Source organism: Gouania willdenowi, chromosome 7 (assembly GCF_900634775.1).
Source record: "Gouania willdenowi chromosome 7, fGouWil2.1, whole genome shotgun sequence".
In the NCBI taxonomy this organism is placed as follows: domain Eukaryota; kingdom Metazoa; phylum Chordata; class Actinopteri; order Blenniiformes; family Gobiesocidae; genus Gouania; species Gouania willdenowi.
In genome coordinates this window covers 15,267,892-15,292,717 of record NC_041050.1, presented here as the reverse complement: position 1 = coordinate 15,292,717, position 24,826 = coordinate 15,267,892, and the positions used below count along the sequence as shown (strand labels likewise).

Here is a 24,826-nt window from a genome sequence, read left to right as displayed (position 1 = left end):
AGTAGATGGTGCTCTTGCATTTATTATAGTATATCGAACTGGGTCGGCACAGACACTTAGGAGTGTCTCGGGCCCCCCAGTGGCCAAACGTACAGTTGAAGGCATTGCAGATTGGGGTGCCCGGCCAGTTGGGACAGGGGATCCCTCCTGTCGGGTAGGCATCACAGTGCGATGCGACAGAGGCTGTGCAGCAGCAGAAACCAGCTCCTTCTTGGCCAGAAGGGCCAAGCAGGATCCTGTGGCCCTCCTGAAGGGCCCTGGGGAGTACCAGCCGAATCAGAGGAAATGGAGGGAAGGCATACAAGAGGCCATCCGGCCAAGGATGAGGCAATGCGTCCTGGCCTAGAGGACTGGTTGTTTCGGCCAAGGAGTGGGTCCACCTCTGCTTTGCCGAATATGCTCCATATAATGTTAATCATTTCCGGGTGGATGTGCCACTCCCCTGATGGAGGTTTCAATGGGAGAAGAAGTCTGCTAAGTGGTTCTGCTCTCCCAGTATTTGCATTGCTCGTATGCTGATCAAGCGGGGGGCTTCCCATGTGAGGAGCTCCCTTGCCACTTCCTGCAGCCGTGCAGACTTTGTACCGCCCTGATGGTTTATGTGATGCTCTGTTGACGTGTTGTCTGACCGCCCAAGGACATGCTTGCCCCTCAGGTGTGGCAAGAAGTGCCTGAGAGCTAGGTGAACCGCACGCAGCTCCAACACATTGTGTGCACCTTGGTCCTCCACAAGCCACCACCCATGGGCAGTTCTGCTCTGCCACACTGCACCCCATCCTGAGGGGCATGCGTCTGTGGTAACAATCTCCCTGCGAGATGGAGCAAAGCCTATTGGGACGCCTCTAAGCACGTAAGCCCTGTCCCTCCACAAAGCCGGGGACTCTGCTGTGACACCATGAGCTTCCTGCTCCTGTGCTGCTTGGCGTCTAAATGAAAGCTATTCACCTCTGCAGTGGGCACAGCAACGGCAAGCCCAGAGGAACTACCCCCGAGACTGACGTTACTTGCCTAAAAGACGAAGGAAAGAGGCAGGTCAGCCAGCGGCCCTCCCTGAATAAGGCAAGCTGGTGAAAAATATCATCCACATGGTTGGGGGAGGGTTTTTCTGTCATTGTTACTTTGTCCAATAAAATACCAATGAAATTTGTGACCTGGGATGGCACCAGGTAGCTCTTCTCCACATTCACCTTGAGTCCAAGTCGAGCCACATTGGACAGGAGACGCTCTGTGTCTTGTGACACCTGGGCCCGGGATGGAGCACAGATCAGCCAGTCATCCAGGTATGGGAGAACCTTCAAGCTCTGAAACTGTAGAGGTGCTAGGGCTGCAAACACACACCTTGCGAAGACCCTTGGGGAGAGAGAGAGGCTGAAGGTCATCAAACTGTACTGCCAGCGGAGGCCACGGTATGCAGAAACTGCCTGTGTTGCTGAGCAATTGGGACCTGAAAGTACGTGTCCTTGAAGTCTAATCGACGTGAACCAGTCCTCATGAGCCACAGTTCTGAGTACATCTGCTGTGGTTAGCATGTGGAAAGGTATGACTTTCATAAATTTGTTCAACCCTCTGAGGTCTTGGATTGACCTGAATCCGCCAGTTTTTTTTTGCCACTAGAAAATACGTTGAGTAGAATCCTCTGTGACCTGACTGAGGGTCTACTGGCTCGATGGCACCTTTGGCCAGGAAAGCAGACAACTCCTGGTCTAATGCAAGAGCCTTTGCCAGGTCGCTGACAGATGTCATTTTGACCCGGTCGGATGTGGGGGGACCGGCGTCGGAATTGAAGTTTGTTTACGTGGGTTAGGGTGGCAACCACCCACGGGTCTGAAGCTTGAGTAGCCCTGTTGGAACTGCTAATGTGAAAAATATCCAACCGCTGCCCCCAAGGGCGGACAGGCTCTGGAGCTCGAAATAGTCTGGGGGGCAGGCGAGCAGAGCCCCGAAAGTCCTGGGCTGGTCTCAGTGCGGGACACTGGGCATCATGACGACCAGTGGAGTAGGTTGTCGGTGGCACGTGGGTGCGAAAAGCAGCCGGGTGACATCTAAACCTGCCAGCTGGGGGCCTATCAGGAGGAGGCATCTGGCTAAGCCCGGCAAGCTGCTGCCTGGTCTGCCCCGCCTTGATAGTTTGTTCCAGAGCTTCCTGGGCTGCAGGAACAAATATCTCCCCCAGTTCCACCGGGAGGCTGAGCAGCATTTTCCTCCGTTAAGTTTGACCCGGACAGCCAAACCTGACGATGAGCTTGTACTAAGATGAACATTATTCGACCAAGCTCTCTAGACATGAGCCCAAAAGCATTCAACGAGGCATCACAGAAGGTGACCGCATCGGCATTTACACTGCCCTCCTGCAGTGAGGCTGAGAGGACCAACATGAGGTGTGATAAGGAGTTTCCCATGCAACCAGCACATGCTCCAGCATCATAAGCCCTTGTGAGAAGGTCATCGGTTACTCGACACTGGGGTCGAGGGCACCTAGCATCCCTTCGCAGTGCTTCATCTGGGGACACAATAAGAGAAGCGATGGCAGGCTTGATGGCCGGCGTGTGATCCAGGCCAGCCCCTGCTGCATTAGGCATGGCTGCCAGAGTCCGCCCATCTGCAGAGAGACAGGAGCAAGCCTTACTGTCCCTCCAACAGGTTTGAAACTCCTTCAGATAATACTCTGAACGTGGAATAGCAAAAGCTGGGGGGGCGGGCCTGCGCCTGAAGAAGGTGCTTGCAGGTGCTGCTTTTGCCTACTGTGGGACAGCTGTGTGCAGCCGCTGTAAAGCCAGGCACATGATAGCGCGCATGGAGTTGTCTTCCACCTCGGCCCCTGAACTCTGATCTAAGGAGTGGGAGCCCTGCTCAGACATCTGGGATTCGACATCAAAATCATCCCCATAATCACAGAAATGGCTAGCCGAAGCTGCCAAAGAGAATGTATCCTCCTCAGCCAGCAGGTCTGGCACTGCGCAAACGCAGCCGTTACCAACAATCTCTTTCTTTTTAAAGACGAACCTTCGGTCAGCCGAACAAGAGGCTCCTTTCCTTGTCAGCATGTATCGGCGGGGCCAAACACAAACCATATGCTGGGGGGAGGTGGCGCTAATTCAGTCTGTGCCAACAGAGGTTGCTAATGACTGAAGCTACCGCTATCCAACACTCACCGTCGCAGCTCGCTCGCTGCTCTAACCTATCATGGTCGCGGAGCTACTAGCGACAGCAACTGTATGCACAATCTTCCAGCAAACTGCACGCAAGAAGAAAAAAAGGAAAGTGCCCTGGAGTGACAACTGAAGATATAAACTTCCTCTGGGTCATCCAGGGGTCACAGGTGACATTGTTGGTATACATACTCACACTGTGCATGAGCGAAGGAGAATATTCAGAGCTTAAAGCACCACCTCGGTCAGCAGGAATTAAATAGAACCCCATATAATGAATGCATTCATTTGTAAATTTTACATGTAGTGCCATTGCGTACCCCTGTCTAAGAAACACTGCTTTAATTGATATGCCTATTGTCCCATGGAGATGCTTCCTTAGAATTTCCTTAGAACTCTAATCTTTGCTCATACCATCTGCAACACAGACAAACATTTTTCTTTGATGGTACATTGGATTTTTCCCCTGTTATTTTCCTAATACCCCACAGATCTGGTAGCCTGGTAGACAGTTAATCATTGTACATTTTCCTGAATGTTTCTCTGGCACTGTTAGTTGGTTCTAGCAATAGTTAAAAAATGGTATAAAGATTTTTGTCCTTCAAAAACAAAAAAGTCCCCCAAAAACTAGTTAAACGTTAAAGAAAACCTTGAAACCTCTTACTTACGCTCTGATAATGTTCCTGGAAAACCACTGCATTATATTGGCAGACTTGTGACTACTAATACTGCACTCTACACATGGGGTTCTCAACTGGCCTCACCCTGGGACCCACATTTTGCCACGGTCATTCAATCAAAACCCACTTTTTTATTTTTAGAATTGAACCAACCAAATTTAGTTTTTCAAAAATAGCTGTTGAAAACACACATAATATTTAAAAAACATAAATCTATATATTTTCCTGTGAAACATGCATTTCGCAGTATGTCATTCAAAAGAAAAGTTTCTTTCAAAATAAAAGACCAACATGAGAGACATTAAGTATTTATTCATTTTTGACCAGCTGTCCGCTACCCACTTTTGGGTCCCCACCCACCAGTTGAGAGTTGCTGCTCTATACTACTACATTTACTGTTATGACTGTCACACCCACAGGAACTCTGACAAAGGGGTGGAGATAGCCTACCTGGGCACAAGAACAGGACTGTCTAGAATCAACCTGTTTGTGGTCCCGGACCAACTTACAAACCAGTGAGTGATCTGTAAACTGAAGACATAGTCGACAGTCTGGCTGATTTGCAATGTGTGGTAATGATCACTGATTGTGTTTTTTTTTTTTTTTTTCCTGTTTTACATCATCTTTTTGTCGGCTTCAAGAGACTTCCTGACAGCTGAGGACAAAGAGGGCGTGTTCAACGCTGACCACTTTCCCCTGTGGTACAAGAGAGCAGCTGAACAAGTTCCTGGCACCTTTGTTTACTCCCTACCTTTTGGTTCAGGTCATTTTTAATTATTGTTTGTATTGAAAAAGATGCTCCATACACAAGCACAGGGAAAGGGACAAATACAGTAAATGCATTTGAATCCTCGGCATGAATTGAATTGATAAATGATACATTTCAGAAGGACATTTCTGATATTTGGAAATAAGACCTTTTTCATATTTCAACCATATTTAGCTTTGTGTGCACGCCCGCTGTTATTAATTCTGGGCTGTCTTCTTGTGGACGAGGCTGATTGCTGTCGGTTGAAATAAGATATGTTCAGTGAACAGTCTTAAACCTTTCCATACTGACTTACCTCCAACCAACAGTCAGACGCACACACTAACCAAAAGACACACACACACACAACACAAGAACCATAAAACATATACAGTTTGTTTTAATGATTACAATTGCAAGATAAATTGGAAAATTATGTTCATGTAGTTCTTGTGCATGGAGCTTCATTTAGTTGTAATCAGTGCTATACAAAGAATGAAGGAGCAGGAGGCATCCTCACTATTGTTCAGCCATTCTTCACCGAATTACAACCATTCATCTTTAAAATATTCAGTTGTCTGATGGGTAATGCTAGGCAAATGCTAATGCTAGCTCATGCTATTGCTACGTTTATGTTAAGCTAATGTTAATGACAGGCTAATATTATTCCTTGCTAATCCTTAAGCGAATGCTAGGTTAATGCCAATGCTAGCAAATGTTAATGCTAAATTAATGCTAATGTTAGCTAATGTTAGTTAATGCTGATGCTAGTTTAATGTTAATGCTTGCAAATGCTAATGCTAGATTATGTTCATGCTAATTCTATTATTAATGCTAGGTTAATGCTAATCCTAATTCTAGCTCATGCTATTGCTAGGTTAATGTTAGGCTATGTTAATGATAGGTTAATAATATTGCTAGCTAATGCTAATATTAAGCTAATGTTAGTTAATGCTAATGCTAGTTTGATGTTAGGCTAATGTTAATGCTAGCAAATGCTAATGTACCTAATACTTGCTAATGCTAGATAATGCTAATGTTAAGGCTAGGCTAATGCTAATCCAAGGTTAATGTGGTGTGGCCAGCACCTGCGTCCTCACTTGCATTTTCTTCAGGAAATGCAAATATTCTAGTTTAATTTAATTTAATGGCAGAAAATATAACTCAAATCCTCTTATTTACTTGTTATATTAGCCTTAGATATATTCATAGATAATAATCTTTAGCGTTCTCTTATTCTCATCCTAATCACTCTGCAGGCTAATGCTAATGCTAGAAATGAATGTACTGTATGTCTAAACTCTGTCTGTGTGTGCTTTAGGATTAGAAAACAAAAGTGTCGTGTTAGCCAGTACTGCCATTCAGCTTCTGGATGAGAGGAAATCACCAATAGCTGCGGGTAAGTAGAGACTCACTTAGCTTTTTTTTTTTTTGACATAACATCAACAGTCAATTCTTCATTTATTGAAACTATGGAAAGTGTTTTTTTTTTTTTCATGGATTACTAGACATGCCTGTGTTGACTATATGACCTGTAAACCCATGTGACCCAGTACAAAATAAAGAAGGCACATAATATTATATAATAAATGAACTTCAGTTATCAAAAGGAAATTTAAGAAGTTGCAATTTATTTAAATTTAAATTGTTATCATTATGAAAAGACATGGCACATCCTGTTATTGTTTACCAGTATTTCCCCACCCAAAAAGGCCTCCTGGTGCACAGCTCATATGAGACAACAACAAGATGATTATCTGTTTGTTTTCAGCAAAATGTGGGTTGGGCCAACAAGCATCAGAGGGACAAAAAAATAATTTAAGCAGAGAAAGCCTGACCAAACAGAGTGATGAAATATAGTGATAAAATGAAAAGGAGATGTAAAAGGGCAGAGAAAAAGAAAATTACTTCACGGTGCCTGACTGTGTTGACATGGAAGTGGTGCATTGTGGGTAATCTTGGCCTAGGGGAAACCACTGAAGCAGAAGGACAGATATGGGAGAATCTGTGCGGTGCCAGAGCATGTGCACAAATGCACGCACACACACTCACACAAAACTATGCATGGGTCTGATTTCTAGTAGCCCACAGTTTGCACCATCGCCCAGAATTCTGCCTCTGTTGACACCATCAGTGATGATTAAAGATAACCCTAGCTGAAATCCTCCTTCAATCCAAAGACATAATGCGTACCAAGGATTGTTGCAGACCCTATTGTTACAGTGGGTGCTGATGTACAGCTAATGATGGCTGTGCTTGTCAGATCGGAGGATGTCTGTAAAGATCATTTTATGTAAGTGCGTCAGTAACGATCAGAGATGTAGGCTAGAATGCAAATTTAGCATGGGCCGGTTGGGGCCAGTTTCCACTGCACTGTGCTGTAGACTCGATGTGAACGCACTAAAACGCTAACCTAACGGGACAGGCTGATGACATCACACACCACGGACCCTGCAGACATTACTTGAGTCACAAGTGTGCGTGCGGGTGTGTGCGCCAGACTGTATGTGTGTCAATGCCCCCGTTTGTGGTCACATCCTTAGCCACGTGCAGCGAGTCCTCTTCTGTGTTATACACAGAGCGTTAGTGAGGTCAGTCGATTAGACCAAAGACATCTGTGTACCGTCTTCTGCCTCTACACCGCACTCAGTAAGGTGAGGGCTGATGATTAATGGATAAATGTAAGTCAACACATTAAGTGTTTAACCTGAAACCAGCAACTGAGCATCAACTTCATTACTCTAAGTGCAGAAATAGTTACAGAAATTCGATTTGTACGCATAAATAGATTGTAGGACCATGCAAAGTATTTGAACAGTATGAGTGTACATTAATACTATTTTAGGAAGCAGAAGGCATCCTCACTATTGTTATCCGTTTTTTTTTCCTCTGTCACAGAATTTTGGCGCGTTACAACTCCTTCAGCGTTTGACCGACTTTGACAATTAAGATATCAAAACGAGTCAAAAATTCAGCACAGGAGTGTTTGTACTTTTGTGACTTCTGTCTTTTATCAATTTTGTTTTAAAAAATTTTTTTTTTCAAAAATGTACCCATTCATTTCAATTGGGAATTTCAGCAATTTAAGATTTAACGTCTTCACTTTTGAGATTCAGCTGGTCAGCCTGGTCAGCCATTATTTATTTCAATTCAATGCTAATGCTAGGTTAATGTTGATGTTAGGTTCATACTAGCTCATGTTAGCAAATGCTAATGCTATGTTAATGCTAATGTTAATGCTAGCTAATTCTATTGCTAGCTAATAATAATGCTAATTTAATGATAATGATCATGCTAGTTTAATGCTAATGCTAGTTAATACTAGGCTAATAGTAATGCTAAGCTAATACTTATGCAACTTCAAAATAGTGATTTTTCCACCCCCCTGTGAACCTTTATAACTGGAAAGCACCACACTTAATGAATGCATCTAAAGCTCTACATTTACTGATAAAAAATATTCCTTTTTATTCTTTATAATACAGACTGAGGGACACAATTGCTATAATGTAATCAGCATTGACTCATGAACAAGACACAATCAACCACATGACTGAAGTTCATCATGTATTGTATGTGTGGTTGTGACTTTGCACAGTATGATTTCATTTTTAACTCAAAAACCCCAAAGTTATAGAAAATCAGCAAAGGCCAGATTCATTTGTCTGGTTTTTCTTGTTCCATTTCATTATTGCTTGAAAAATTGCAAAACTGCATCACCATGTTAGGCACAGACGATTACCATAAAATTCTCTGTAGTATGTGCTTATACAGTATATGCAAACGTGCACATACAAAGTCAAAGAAATTAAACACAAACACCTTGTGGTTCTTATTCTCATTCATACAGAACAGGAATAGACCCAGGTGAGAGTTCAAATACCGTCAGCTGCCTTCTATTTGTATCTTTTTTTTATAATTACATGAAAGACAGACTAAAAATTATGAACGATAGAAAGACATCCATATTCTAAAATCCATTTAATAAATACCAGACCTTTACTAATATACCACAGTCCACAGTTATAAATATAAAGCATCTTGTCTCTATTTCTGATATACATATCTCAAACAAAACTAAATTTCATTTTGAAGTCTTTGGCCTGCCCCTTAAACCAGCATACAGTAGAACAGAGGTTCTCAACTCCTGGGTGGGGACCCAAAAGGGGTTCAGGGGATTGCATTTTGATGGGGACCCATTTATGGAGAAGGTTACCGTCTATTCACACTTATAACACCTTAATTTAGGATTTATCATTTAAACCTTTTTTGAAATTTAGTCAAACTACACCTTTTTTTTTTCTTCTTTACATAAAAACCTGAGGTAAAAAGTTCCTTTGTTTGTGCTGCGACTATTTACTGTATCAAAGAGTGACGATGGGTCCCAAAGCCAGATCAGCTGAGAACCACTGCAGTAGAAGAAAGTCTTCACATTAGTGCATAGTCAAAAGTCAAATACCTGTGGAATTTAGCTACCCACATCTCAACTCTCACACACACAGACACATACACACACTATTAGACACTCACTCATTCTGTTCATGTTTCAAATCTATATACACAAGCGCATACACACACACACACACACACACAACAGCCAAAGACGTACAGGTTAAAGGGTTGAGGCCCATGGTTTCCAGGGTGAATGTTAACCTCTCCTAGGCGATTGCATTCTCAAAAGGTTCTTTCTCGTCTGCCGAGGCGTGGTTGGTTCCCTGCGCTGCAGCAAGCTCCTCATTCTTCTTCAGCTCCCGTTGATATTTAGCCATGATAGCAGCGTAGGCGCATCCATACACAGCTGCAGCCAGCATCATCAGACACACGATGCCACACACCACGCCGGTGATGATGACTGTGGCGATGGCGTGGCGCAAGTTGACAGGCCGATGTCTCTGCTTTGGTTCACACTCTGCCATGCCCCCTCCGCCTCCCCCACCCCCTCCGGCTCCACCGCCACCAAAACCCTCCCCCATCACCATGGGGACGTGCAGAGCGTGGCTAGAGGGATGAGCGTGGTTGCCATGAGTGTGGCCTCGCAGTAGCCTCTCAGACTCCAAGTGGTGGATGTTGGCGAACAGGTAGTGGTAGCTTGTAGTCATGCAAGCATGGAAGAGCTGATAAGGAACTTTTTGTAGCTCTCTGTCCTGCATTTCTTCTGGCTGAGAGCAAAGCACATCATCCACCACTCCACCTGGGAAAAAAGAGGAAAACAGCTTACAGGGAATCACAGGGACAAGATCAACCGTGATACCATTAATTACCATGTTTATATGTTACATTATTTGCTCCTATTGACAAGTTCTTTTTTTTATCAGCATTCATAGTTTCAACAATCATTGCCATTTCTAATCTTCTAATTCAGTGGTTCTCCACCTTTTTTGGATTATGACCCCATTTTGATATTTCTGGCGACCCTAAAGACTTTTTTTTTCTAAAATTGGTTTTTGCTCATATTTGTTATACTGTATTACACATACAGAGTTGCCAGTATTAGTAACAAGTTGTGCCAGCTCACATATTTTTATACAGCATTTTGTTATCATTATTATTAACTTGATTCATGTTCCACAAAGTGAAAGTATAGAATACAGTTGTTTAAGATTACGTGTTGTTTTAATATGTATAAGAATAATAATTAAAAACATTCAAAAATACATTTTTTATCAATTACTAGACTCCATTTAAACTCCAGGCGACCACACATGGATACTCAAACCCACGTTGAAAAACGCTGCTCTAATTCAAAGCTGCATTCAGGTTATTTTCAGTAGAAGATTTTTACACTATGTAAAAAGACATTAACCTTAGTTTCTTTCACTACCTTCTCCTTATTATCAGTCTATTTTAACTCGCTGTGCTCAGGGCCACATCTGTTTTCACATCCATGCATGTCCTTTGGCTTGTTATTTCACATAAATCCCTGTATTTATGTTCATTGTTGTGCGTTAATTAGAATATTCAGTCTTGAAGACTAAAGCTTTGTCGGAGTAACGCAGGATGTAGGCGGAGTAGTGAACTCTGTGTGCGTACAGTGGCAATTTTGCTATCTATTCATGTTGGGTTTAGTCAAGCAAAGAAAATGATGTGGTTGAGCAACAATGAAACATACCTAACTCTGATTGAAGAGACAAACAGCACACAATGCTCAGAGGATTCCAAAATGATCTCATACATAGGAAGACGACTGAATAATAAAAATGTTTATGTAAAAATATAATTATAATACTTTATTGTCTACATCTTTGATGATTGTTGTGATACTGTACACAACACAAGCATTAATAAAAATATATTTTATTTTATTTAACTTTATCTTTACCAAGTGAGTATTAATTTTGCATTAATCACTGGTGCTAATCACAATGCTAACTATATGAGCAATTTCTAATGCTAATAACAGAGATGCTTATGGTGATTAGCATTCATTCATGATCCCTGGGTTTGACTACCAAGTTGACTTATTATTATTATTACGCCAAAGAGTTTATTATTTCACTTGCGTTATTCATTTGTATGCCATTGAATATTGTATTGCATTTTGGAGGGAATTTATATCAATAGGTTTTTGAATTAATGTGAGAAATCAAAAAAATCTCATCATTGGCAAATTCATATCTGTGTTCATAAATCAGAAACCTTTATAAAATTTGATTCAGTTATGTCGAATTAATTCCCCTATTTCCCCAAAGTTTCCTTCAATTTTTGATCCGGATTCTGCATTTCATTGCAATAGTTTGAACAAATGGGGGTGCATTTAGACCTACTGTATCATTATTAATGGGAATATACATTTCTTACAAGCCTTTAAAGTGTGAATGATCAGGATCATTGATCCAGATAACTGCCAACATCTGGCAATGAGGAGATTTGGGGATTGGCGGAGGTTGGCGCTCTGAATGCCCTTGTTGTTATTATATTATTATTATTTAGTTTGTTTTGTTGTTGTTGTTGGTGCTGTTGTTGTCTTTCATTACTACTGGAGATAGCATTTGCCAAACTCCAGTTACAGCCATTGCATCAAAAACTGGTCCCACCTTTGAAGAGGTATGTCTCCAGCCAGAGTTTGAGTCCTATAAGCTGGCAGTCGCACCTCCAGGGGTTTCCTCTAAGTGTGAGGCTGTTCAGCCTCGTCAGGGCTTCCAGCAGGGAGCGGTCCAGTCGCGTTAGCTTGTTGTGTGCCAGGCCGAGGTGGCTGAGGTTCCTCAAACTGTCTGACATGGCTCCTGGCAGACCCCACAGACTGGTGACAGGGATGGGAGTTTTTTTAAAGTTCATGAAATATAGTGTGTGAATTGCACAACACTTCATACAGTAAGTGGTGCTTTTCAAATATGTTGCTTTTACAGCTTTACCTGTTTTGGGAGAGGTCCAGGTGTGTGAGCGTGCGGATAGACCCGAGTAATCGCTTGTCAAGTTCTCTCAGGTTATTGTAGGCCAAGCTGAGGCGCTGCAGAGTCCTCAGACCGAGCAGAGCAGTTGGTGAAATAGATGTTATGGTGTTATTGGATAAATCAAGGATGCGAACAGTAGGTATATCCCTAAAAGCCATGGATCCCAGGCCTCTGATGCGATTATCTTGAAGGTATAATTCCTGTGTGTCTGGATGCAGTCGTCGAGGAATGTCATAGAGGCCTCGACCCCGGCAGTCGACCACTTTAGTGTTACTGTTGCAGCTACACTCTTTAGGACAGGCGTGTGACAGAGACAGGAGGGAGAGGAGAGCACATCCCAGTATCACTGTAGGAACACAAGGACATAATGCCTGATTGAACTTGAGAACGTACAACCAAAACAAACTGGGAAAGATTTCTTAATTATTGATACGTTTAGTTAGAAAAAGGAAATTCTGTATAGTAAAACATTTGGATTGTTCTTTTCAGATTCTGTGGCTAATATACTGACAAGTAAACTTATTACTAATATGCCAAACTCCCACCAGCCGCTCCCAGTGACTTTCACTGGAGCCTCACAACCCCTCACCCACACACAAATCCATACGCAGCACATATTGGGTGTCTGATTCCTTTTGAGATAACGTCACATGTTCATTCCTGCTTGAACGTTACCATCATATTTATAGCACTGGCTTGACTACCTTCAGGCTCCATGAAATGAAGCTCTGACCACTGCCTGTGTGAAGCATTCTCACTATCTGTAATTATTAGTGCTATAGCAGGATTATATTACCAGATTGTTCAAGAAAAAATATTATAATAATGTTGTTTATACATTTCTGTCTCAAATTTAGAAAAATGTCTTTGGCATCATTGATTAGCTCATTGAAACCCCTGCCCTAGATTATTAAAACTCATTTTAGTTCAGGGGTCAAAAACAGAGCAGTTGATCTTTAGTGGGCTGCAGATTTTAGGCGGGAAAGTGGGTCATTTAATCATTATTGTGTTCTAGTTTGTACTTCCACATATATTTAAATGATGAAATATATATGGCACTGATAATATCAAAGTAATACGTGACAGATTTCAGTCCCTGCAGGATCTTCACTTTCAATTTATGTGATTGTTTTCACCTATTTTTATGTAATTTGGGGACTTTTTGTGGAATAATTTGAAGAAAAATGCAGGATTTGGGAAAAATCAAGAGTTCCTTTAACAATTTGAGATTAATAAGGACTTCCATCATGTGATATAAGCACGGGGAAAATATGAGCTCTGCTGATACTGGGAAGTTTCATTGAATTTGTGTATTAATTTGGAGATATGTACCGCAGAATTAGTTAATAATTTACACAATGATTCATGGTTTCTCTGACTTTTTTGCTTTCTGCTGTGGGCCGACTTGGATGCTCTCAAGGGCCAGATTTGGTACCCGGGCCTTGAGTTTGAAACAGGTAATCTAGGGGGATTTTTGAATTCTGCCATTTCAAATGTTGCCATTACTGTATGTGTTATGCCAGGACACTTTACCAAATCTTCATTGAAACGTCAAAATGATGAAAATGTAATTTGATAACGTATTAACGGCCGTGCTTCTATCACACTTGGCTGCTGTGTGTGGCTACAGATGTAGTCTACCACTACGTATATGACTAGTGTGTATAACTAATGCTTCCTGCTTTTACTGTGTCCTTATCTATCCAGTGGGATGAATATATGGTTTATAATAAGTCAAATCAACAAAATTATCATTCCAAAATTGTAATTGATTGCAGATTGCATTTATTTACAATGAATAAATACTAATAAATAAATATATAATCACAAAATTGTCTTTGATTACCTCTCTTAATAGACATACATGTTTCTCTTCATGGCTTAATATACAGTATTAAAATGGCTCAAAGCCATGTTGCTGTTATGATTGTTTTGCACATTGGAGTAAAAAAAATAAAAAGCACTGTAGCATGGCTTGGTATAGGATTTCACGCGTCGTGTAGCAAAGCTCTGTGGTAATTACATCCCTGCTAGTGAAATTACAGTGTACTGTGTATGTTCCTTCACATCCATGTGCATGTGTGCAATTACTCATAAACAAGCTCTTATACATAGAAAGCCTGGACAGACATCTATAAACATGGAATCAGCTCATTGGAGCGTTGTAGTATAGCTCTAAAACGAGGTCAAAAGAAGCAAGTATATCTCATTGCTCAGATGTGTCCCTCAATCCCTACATGCTGAGAAGAAAGTAGCATTCCCAAAGTGGAATCTGGCACTTATTTATGCAGAGCTCCAGCTTTGAACATAAACACGGAAAATAGAATCACCAGCACTGGTAAACTTAAGATTGCAGTGTTATGCAACACTTTACACAACACACTGGTAATGATCACTATGTCTCCCCAGCATTAGCAAACACACCTGCTCACACACATGCATTATTTTGTGCATTGATGGAGCTCCTACCTCTCATCTCTGCCAGTGGTCTTGGGGCCGCTGCTGTTTAGAGTCCGTTTAGCTTCCCTTTCTCAATTGTCGTGACTGTCATTGATTGATTGTCCATAAGTAGACAAGCACGGCTGGAATTAGCTTCCTCTGGCTCTCATCTGTGCAAGGCTGACTTTGTCCATAGATGGATAATAAGAAAGGTCAGTTAAAGCAAAGGAGACCTGCGATGCCTCCAGGTTCCCCAACACTGGCTGCAAGGGCAGGAAAGCCCATCAGTGCGGGTAGATAAGAGCTCTCAGCCAGGCAGCTATAGTCTGGGAATCACTGGAGTTAGGAGGATCTGCCTCTCTCTCTCTCTCTTTCTCTCTCTCTCTTTCTCTCTCTCACTCACTCACTCACTCACTCTCTCACTTTTCCTCCTGTCTTACCTCTCTCCCTCTCTCTCTCTCTCTTTCTTTCTCTCTCTCTCTCTCTCTCTCTCTCTGTTGCGCTCACACTGTCTCTCAACAACAGTCTTTTAAATTAATCTGCCGATTTTGAAAATGTTCCCGGTATTTCCCTGCCTCAAAATCTTTCCCCAAATATTTGCTATTGTATTAAAAACCCAACTGAACACTTGTCCTCCATGCTTCTCCATTTCTCACTCTCTCATTGTTTTTCCCATGCTGTGCCTGTCCCCAGTTGCACAGGAGAGTGTGATGGTGTGTCATCTCCCAGTGGACAGCTGTGCCTCCTAAATCACAGCACAAACACACTCACTGACATCCACATTACCTCCCATCGCTCTGCAGCGAAGTGAGTGAGACAAAATTAGGGGCCGTGTGTGTGCGTGCGTGCGTGTGCCACGTCGTACATAGTAGAATATGTGAGTGCACAGTGAACGTTGTCAGAGGATGCTCACTGCTGTGCCACGCTTTGATGATATTCTGCATGAGCTGTGTGCTGGAGGACTGACAGAACACGCCCCCAGCACAGGAACATGGGATGCATGAATACACACACACACACACACACAAACGCATGCACACAGCAGGATATTAAGCTGTTGCAGTACAGTTGTCTGAGCTTTTTTTTTTTTTTTCTTTTTTGTATGTAAATGAATTGACTACTAAGCTCATAAGGGCTCATGGGTCACTTGAAGGAGAAGCAAAAAGGGATAAAGGATACGATTATTAATTGAATTTATAAGTATAACAAAGCTGAGGGGTTGACCTTGCCCAACAGGAACCTCGCTAGTAGTTTTCCTCTGCTCCATTTATTTTTATATTTAATTTTTTGTCTATTCTGTTGCTTTAGGGGAAAAAACATTTTATTTTTTTTTTTTATTCTGCAATATTCAGTTGTTAATAAAGTGGTTTTCTGTATTTGCATTTATTATTCAGCCAAGAAAAAGCATTTTTATCTTCACGTACAAATGCTCATGTTCGTTATTGCTTATTGCAGACAAGTTTGTGTGCTGATTTGAAATGTTGGCATTGTGTCTGAATAGTGATTTTACTGGTAATTAAATAGAATTTAAAAGAGATCATGCTAATAATTTGTTAACATGCGACAACAGAAGCAAATGCGTTCTCTAAATGTGTGATGACACCTTTGTATTTGCTAAAAGCCCGTCAGGTTTATGCGTTGAGACAGTATGCTTTGTTCAGACTGCCACGTCCACAATATTCAACATCAAGTAGGAGCAACAAAAAAAAGAGGAAAATCTTTTTTGCAATTATTTGTTTCCTACTACGGCGTATTAGGAATAAAATAAATCTGAGCACTACGAGATTAAAGTCGTAATATTTCGAGAATAAAGTTGCAATGTTATTGGATTAAAGTCATAATTTTATCAGATTAAAGTCTAAAATTACGACTTTATTCTTGAAATATTACAAATTTAATCTTGAAATATTATGACAGTAATCTCATAAAATTACAACTTTATTCTTTAAATAATACAACTTTACTCTCGTAGAGCCCAGTTTTTAGTTTTTTTTAATGTGACCCTAATACGCTGTCGTAGTTTCCCATTGCCAGGCACTGTTTAATCATAGAATAGAATAGAATCATCTAGTTTGTTATACCAAAGTAGCTACCTCAGAGTCATGATCACAACTTAATAATTATGAGAGGAGTAAGAATAATTGCCATTCTTATCTAATGTTTGTTTTTCCCTTGTTTCCTCTTATTTGTGTATTTTGCATGTGCTGTCTGTTTTTTTTCACATTTCTTAATTTCATAGTGCAAATGCTCACCACTGACAAATAAAATTCAAAACCGTGCATTCCACGTTCTTGTGATGTAAAGGTATCCTTTTGCGCTCAGCCATGCAAAGTATGGGAAAGGATATTTAAATCCATCTGCATTACTAATAAATAAATAAATAAATTATCTGCAAGACTGCAGCAGAGACATGATTGCAAGTTTCATATTCATAAATTTGCTCAATCTTGACATAATCCAATCTTATATTGTGAAGCTGCCATTAAACTGCATGAATGCACTGGATTTGTAAAATTGCTACAATGCTGAACGATAATCTGAACAAATGACCAGTTACTGCAGATTCTCAGCTTGGCCTCAGGAAGGAGAATACATGCGCACCATTAAATAACAACAAACACATCATGCATATTGATAATGCAAATAATAGCAAATGCTACATCACTATATAAAATTGCCTTTTTGTCAGTACAATATAATAGAGAGACTTGGATGGACTCCTGTGGGTTTTTAATGCCTTTGCTATCTCTTTTTGCCTGGGATTTTCCTGAAAGGAGATTGGATAGGATTTTTATCTTCTCTCATCTCTGGAATTGTAAGCTCAGTTCACGGCGTAAATACTCGTACGTTTCTTCAATTTTACCTTGGGGAAAATAAATGTTCCCGTAGAGTGCTGAGCTGCAATTCTAGTCCCAGATTTTGGATTTTGTTCTTAGCAGACTCCCAGATGTAAGCTGATTTCAATACACTTATATCCCTCTGCAGATCAGAATAGTCTTCCTAGTAGCTTATAGTTTAATCAAACTACGCTACTACATATCTTTATTGAGTCTCGGTTGGTTTTTAGCATTAAATTAGCATTTTTTTTATTTATTTGTCATACATTAAATCATACAATATAATGAAAAAAACAGAACATGTATAGTTAAATATTGTGTTTATACTTTATTTGTCTTTGCAAAATGTGTCTTGTATATGGAAAATTTTTCTTCATTAATGCAGTTTTCCTTTTTGCTGAGACTTCTGACTACAAATCCGTTGTGTGTATGGAAGATTATGCAATAAATTAAAATGACAATAAAAAGGATTCTGATATATTTTGTTTGCGCCAATTTTAAAAACCTCCCCCTGTTGGCCTTCCTGTCTCTTTTTTATTTTTCCCCTCCCCTTCTTGACAATAATTGACCTTGTGTATCTCATTGTCCTTAAGACTTTGTTTTTTCCTCAGTTTTATACTATGTGTGTTTCCACTGCTGTTGCCCAGAGTCTTAATTTAGCTTCTCCTTCTGGGTTTTCTGTGTGGGCGTAGAAATGGTGGGCTGCTGAAAGGATCTGGCAAAGCTTATGATAGAATAATCTGCACCTGTTCCTCTGGGCTAGAGCTAAAAACAGGCCACAGCAGCACGCGGGTGCACTTCAGTTTTCACACAAATAAATACTCAATCACACAAACAGGAATAGGTATATAAAGGATGTTTTATATTAAAACAGTGATATCTCATTAGCCACCAGTAGGGCTTTGTGTTTATGAGATACAATTACGTCATTATTAGAAATCATTCATGCGGAGATATGAATTTAACCTCCTCCACGTTATTGTAAAAAAAAAAAAAAATCTGAACAGAACCAGGCGCACTGGTTAAATAGGTAATGAGAGCGCATTTTAAACAAATGACACATCAGTAGCTTTCTTTGTTTCTATTGGTAGATATTTACTGACTCCTTTTTGATGAAATTGTTAATTTTTTTTTACTAATTTAAAATAATACGAATGTTTTTTTTGTTTTTGTTTTTTGAAATCAACTGAATAATATAATCTAAAAAAAACAAACACGTAATTATATCAACAATTTTGCTAATTAATTGATTAAACTAACTTAAAGCTGATATCCGGAGTTTCTGAGAAATCTGTTTATGTGTCATTCTTTTGAAATGTGAAAAAATACCTAACTAGTCTTTTACTATGGTCTACTGCCCGTGGTCATTCATATACATTAATGTATATAAGTCCCTCCTTCATCCTATAGACCCCTATACAAATGGAAATGATCGCCAACTGCGCACATCCAATAGGCTTCGATTTCCTGTTTTTGAGACTGTCAATCAAAGTGAATGTAGAACTGTGCACGGAAACAGGTCAATATGATTTTGACTCTTACCTGACCCATAGACCTATATCAATGCGACCTTGTTATGTTTCGTGACGCACATGCATAAAAGTAGAGGCGTGGCTTCTGGTAGATTGGCAGAAGCAGGGGGGGAAGTGGTGCTGTTGATGGCGGGACATCGAGATGTTTTCTCAGAAACTCCGGATAGCAGCTTTAATTAAACATAAGCAACCTGTGATTACAGAAGAAAATGCAAACAACATTGAAGTACACATTTCAGATTTATAAACAATGACAAACCTGTAGCTCACAAAAGTCTAGAGTTTGGCTTTGAGACCTGGAAATTCTAAAGCTAACGTGGATGTGTGCTAGGCCGCTTTGCCATCATAATATCACGGAACTTTAGAGTTGGTCGTAGTTGTTTCCCTAGAACAGTATTTGCTCTGTCACCCATTATTGTCTGGGTTTCGAATTCTTGTTACTAGGCACACCTCTGACTTATGCGACATTATTTTTTACTTTCCGCGATTAAAAAAGAAACATTGCAGGTCAACCCTGATCATTGAATCCATCCAAACCCCTTGTTGGTGACAGTGTTAATTTTGGTGACTAAAAGATTACGTCAACTTTTTTTTAACTGACAATAATAACTAGGGGTGTCCCGACCCGATATCAGCCAAAAAACAAAATATCGGATTTTATTGGACTGCATCTAAAATTTCTGATATAAGTGCTCCGATAACTTTTTGTTGTTTTTGTCCCCGCCCTCAGTTGTTCCCATCATATACTGACAGTAAAAAAATAACTGTAGTGAACTTGAGTTTTTGACTTGTTTTCTGTTTGAGTAACATCACTTGATCGAGCCTTTTCTAACATTCCACACTACAAAATAAGTAACAAAAGTATGTATGATTCGTACTGATATTGTATCGGATCGATATCGGTATCGGTCTATACTCAAGGCTGCAATATCGGTATCATATCGGAAGTGAAAAAGTTGTATCGGGACATAACTACACTATGACTAATTGAAAGAATACATGTGTACAAATTATCCTGTTATTTTTGTCGGCCATTAAAAACTATACTGTTTACATGTAACCTTTTTTGGAAGGTATGCAATCAAAGTTATTTTTGTTACGTGGAAGCCAGTACAAGCCGTAACACCATCCACTATAAGGTTTATTTAAATGGACATGGAAGCTTTAGAACAGGGGTCACCAACACGGTGCCCCTGGGCCCCAGGTAGCCCACATGGACCATGTGAGGTGCCCTCAGAAGCTCTTGCTCCATCTAAAATCTGAATTCCAGGATTAAAACTCACTATATATATATGTTATTTGATTTAATTTATTATTGTTTTTATTTTCTCCTGTCATTGGTCTTACTGGGTGAGATAGGGTGCGTTTTGTGGGGTGTGGGCTTATTTACATTCAGATGTGCTCCTTGTAAAACTGTCTTCATTGGGATTCCTGACTTGTTGCATTCAGTCTGTTTACTGCTAAAAACGTTCAATAAAGAAAAAAAATGAAAAACTCACAAAGATAGATTCAGAAAGGTTGGATACCCCTGCTTTAGAAAATACTCACAATTATGCATTAAAATGAATTCATTTATTTAATTGCAATAATAAAACAACAATAACAAAAGATTGCACTTCTTGTAGTGTTGACCTTTGACAGCATGTGCAGACAAAGAAACTAAATAAATAAACTCGTGCTTTATATTGTAGTCCACTGTATCTGGAACCTATTTAGTCAACCAAAATCCTAACGTCATTTTGTTGACTAAAAGGAGACTGTAATTGGTCTGATTGACCAAATATTGACTAAAACTAACTTGCATTTTAGTGAAAAAACTACAACTAAAACTAAATTTGCTGTCAAAATTAACACTGGTTGGTGGAAGCCTCCTGAATGCAGATAAATATATATATATATATATATATTTTTTTTCACTTATTTTTGTGTGAATATAGTTGCTACATTATTGGCTTTAAAAAGGGCCGAGGCATTATCTGATCCGTTCAGGTCAAAACCTTTCATTTGGCCATGGTTCAGAGGTTAGCTTAAGCTAAAGATTCGAGCAGACATGGCGATATGGAGACTCAGGTGATTTTGTAGCATAAAAAGTAACGAAGGCACCTCTCTAATGATATTAGCTGTTGCAATGCAGTCTGGGATCTGTAGTATAAATAGTACACACCCAATAAACCTGCAAACCTAAAGGACATAACCTAGAGAATTTGTGTATCTTATATATTCAAGTTGATATAAAGTTACTGCTAATTGTTAAACCTTTGGAATTGATGAATATAGCAGTATCTAATCGTATTACCTGCATACATATTTGGATATTTGTATTTTTTAACAACTAAATATACCATTTAACACTTTCTTGGAATCATTTGTTTTTTTAATACCTATCTGTAGCTATTATAAACTTTTCATAGGAGAAAACATGTATATTATTTGTGTATTTATATGAATGGGATGACCTGTTTGATAAGAAATATATTTATTTAATGATTGCATTTTCTATTGTCTTAATTGTCCATGTACGTATGTGGGATTGTGTGTTGGTTGGTTGGTATAGAGTCCTATATTTCTACATATTGTGTAATGTCTCAGCTAGTAAGTCATTCCAAATGTCATGTTTGCTTCCAGTTACTTCACTCCCTGCTGCTCTGCATTTGAATGAGCCTCTAGAATTCCCTCCTGCACAGATTTACAGACCCCTAAAGCTTGGCAAACCCCTACTGATAGAAAGCTGGGGTGCTCGAAATTTCGTGGCATGGGGTAGAAGCAGAGTGTGTAAAGTAGGAAGGGCAGCAGTTAAAGCCTGTGGTGAGTGTGTCAATCTTTCCACAACCAACTTTGGAAAAGCTGACACATTTAATGTCAGCAGCCACATTTTCCCAGGCAAGGAATTTTGGTCAGATGTAGACATTCAGAGACCTGCTGAGATGAGGCTTATAGAAATAAGAGCAGCGCTGCATAGCGACCCTGGAACTACCAGCTGGGGTAACAACAGGGAGGTACACTGACGAATGAGATGGATTACATGTGGCCAGAGGAGAAAGAGCTCTGTTTTGTAATTATGAGAAAAATTGAGTGTGGTTAGCAGCTTGTACTCGTGTATGTTTAAGCAATAACTCGTAAATGCACTCGTACAGTCATTCAGGCTTCTAAGAAAATAGCCTGACACATGTATGATGACATGTACACTTGTACTATTGGCCTACTTTAAGCTACACCACAACTGATGCGGGTCCAGGACCAACCACTCCACTTTTCAAATAAGCCGTGATACCAAATCAAGGACATTTTGAAATATTTCAATTTATTAAATAAAAAGATTGTGCATTTCAAACTCGAGATAGTAAAAGCTTGAGCTTTAGTTCCTAATGATAGAGTCTGAAGTGCATTATAAATCTAAAAATTGGCAATTTTAAACCATTTGTTTGATGTTAGTTGAGTCAAATTTCAATTTTAAAAAAATTCAGAGGATACAATTGAAACTTTTCTCTGATTATATTATCAGTAGTAAATATTAAAAACTTCTATTTACAATAATAAATAGTGTTAACCTTTTACTAACTTTACTAACTAAAGTGTGAATAGATTACAGTTAAGGTAATTTTTTTTTTTTTTAGAAAAAACAAAACAAAAAAATTATTACTTTTGTTGCAAAGTGCCATGACGTAACTTTATTGTATTTGTCACTATATAAACAGAATTATATTCAATCAAATTAGAATTAAATTAAATTAAATGTAATTCTATTTATGTAGCACCAAAATTGGACCTAATACATTTTTAAATCAAAATAGAAGACCATTTTTTTAGGCCCAGCAAATACTTGCTGCCCACAGAAATAATTTTTATGCCCCACTTTTGGATCCCCACCCACAAGTTCAGAACCTCGACTGTACACAGATTTCTTTTCAGGAGAAAGGTTCAGACGTCTTTGAGAATGACACACTGTCAATCTTTGTGTGTACTGTCATATTTTCATACTTTGTAATAAGTATGACAACAAACTTCAGTCAAAACTGAATGACACACGACTAGCTGCTACATTTCACTGTCTGCACCGTGTCTGTTTCAGCTGTGGGAATCCAAATGAAGTTGGAGTTTTTTCAAAGGAAATTTTGGACAGCAAGCAGACAGGTACACACACACACACACACACACTTCCATTTATTTTTTTCCATTTATTTATTTAGAAAAAAACAACATTAAAGGTGCAAGGAGGGAATGAAGTCCAAGGGCTTTATAAGAGCTCCACCCCTTTCAATAAACGTAAACAATTTAGAATGAGGGCTAACAAACACTTCTAGACAAAATGCACAAATAAACTTTGACATAGTTTTACACAAAATACAATATCAAAAGATAAATGAAAATAGAGCAAAATAGTAATTGAAAATAAAAAAAATACAAACTTAAAACATATATACATATGCGTAAATACCTACCGTACATACACTCATATACACATGCGAATACAACATGTAACACATATATTACACGTAGATTGGAATCATGGTGGCATAAAATCAGTAATTAAAAGCAGTTCTTTTAAAATGTGTTTTAGTGCAACAAAGCCCATTTTTGTTATCTGTTAATTATTTATCACTAATTATAGAAAAGTTGTCACCCCAGGAATATGTTAATTATTTAGAATAAACTTTTTTTGCAACAAGTTAAACAGGTCGTTTTTTAAACCAAAGTCAATACGCTTTAAAATGACATTAAAGGTCCCGTGTAATGCTATTTTTCACCCTTCTAAGAACCCCAAAAACATAGTATTTGAGGTTTTTTTCCCCCAAACTTGCCTGTTTTCCAGCGTTTTAGACTCTGAAAAGTCACTTTCTGAGCAACTCTACACAATCAGGCTGATTTGCGGGCTACTTATGCATATTCATGAGTGGGCGGGACTATAGACGGGGCACTGACTTCCTCCTCCCCACACGGTGACGTAGGGCCAGAGGACGACTCGCCCTCCTCCCACCCACTCCGTAGCCGAGATCATGCTGCTTTATAAACATGAGAGCGTGGGGGTGGGGCGTTCGCCGGTACATACTTAAACTGTAGGAAATACATACATAGCACTGCGCGAAGGACGCTGAATTGCTCACCTTCGGCGTGTCTGTTCATTATTTATTTATTTGTCAGGGACAATGCAGACAGACATAAAGATGACAAAAAAGATGCAACTGATGCGATGCATACAGTGTGTATCGCTAATGCTAATTTTAAACTCCTGTCCCTGGTTGAGCTTTTCCCTAGATACAAAATGTATAAAGACACACATTAACTTATTTATAACTGTGATCCAGCATTTATACATTCCCATATTCAGCTCACACATATATACACGCAAACTCATCACACCGCACTCGCACTATTAAAAACATTAATTACAGCTTTACATGTCAATCACGGCAGAGAGCTTCCTGGAGGCGTGGCTTCTCCAGCTCAGTGCTGCGTCAAATTTGTCATTAAAGTGGAAAGGCGTCATCAAATTGGAGCGAGGTGTTTGGGCTCACCCTGCAGTAAGAAAGGAGCAAATCACCCTTTAACTAACGATTGAGGGAATCAATGAAAAAAACACTTTGGGCATGTGTATGAAGCCCAAATAACACTTTCATGATGTTTAAAGCACAGAAAAGTCCATTTAGTATAACACGAGCCCTTTAAGTGTTATTTACCTGTAGATTTATGTTCTAAATCACAACTAAAACCTGTTCCGATATTCAAATGTTTTTGTGTTTTTTTGGTTTTTGTAATCCCAGTGTGCAGCAGTGGATGGGAAATGCTCCATTAGCTGTGATGATGAGGTCAGTCAGCCCGTCTTTTCTGAGCCGATCCTCAACAATGCTTATTTGATCTCTACTGATTCCACTGTGTGTTCCTTCTTTTCTAGCATGTCGATTGCTATCTCATTGACAACAATGGCTTCATTCTGGTGTCTGAGGATTATACACTGGTAAGGCACACACATGCAGAGAGATACGTGCACCCTGTTTCAGGGGATGTTTGAAGCCTAATCTTTAAAATTCTAACATTATCCAGGAGATTAATGT

General features: G+C 39.7%; 2 protein-coding genes across 2 annotated transcripts in view; one reads left to right on the top strand and one right to left on the bottom strand.

The window, feature by feature from the left end:
* The window catches only part of LOC114466715 (voltage-dependent calcium channel subunit alpha-2/delta-3-like), a 177,859-nt gene that overhangs the window by 132,389 nt on the left and 20,644 nt on the right, over positions 1 to 24,826 (top strand). Inside the window, exons 23-28 of the mRNA XM_028452390.1 lie at positions 4,249 to 4,344; positions 4,471 to 4,592; positions 5,899 to 5,976; positions 22,846 to 22,907; positions 24,536 to 24,580; positions 24,667 to 24,729. Of these exons, the coding sequence (XP_028308191.1) occupies positions 4,249 to 4,344; positions 4,471 to 4,592; positions 5,899 to 5,976; positions 22,846 to 22,907; positions 24,536 to 24,580; positions 24,667 to 24,729 (466 nt within the window). The remainder of the gene's footprint in view (positions 1 to 4,248; positions 4,345 to 4,470; positions 4,593 to 5,898; positions 5,977 to 22,845; positions 22,908 to 24,535; positions 24,581 to 24,666; positions 24,730 to 24,826) is intronic.
* lrtm1 (leucine rich repeats and transmembrane domains 1) lies at positions 8,021 to 15,193 on the bottom strand. Its single transcript, XM_028452391.1, has 4 exons — positions 14,438 to 15,193; positions 11,930 to 12,314; positions 11,612 to 11,817; positions 8,021 to 9,768 (listed from the first exon to the last, which is right to left on the bottom strand). The coding sequence occupies exons 1-4, from the start codon at positions 14,442 to 14,444 to the stop codon at positions 9,236 to 9,238; spliced, it is 1,131 nt and encodes a 376-aa protein (XP_028308192.1). The 5' UTR covers positions 14,445 to 15,193; the 3' UTR covers positions 8,021 to 9,235.

Bases quoted from the DNA above. Each gene is read 5' to 3' on its own strand.
- lrtm1 (XM_028452391.1), bottom strand. The intron at 11,818-11,929 runs GTAAAGCTGTAA...CCCTGTCACCAG, and splicing joins CTGGACCTCTCCCAAAACAG to TCTGTGGGGTCTGCCAGGAG. The intron at 9,769-11,611 runs GTGGGACCAGTT...CTTTTTTCCCAG, and splicing joins GGAGACATACCTCTTCAAAG to GTGGAGTGGTGGATGATGTG.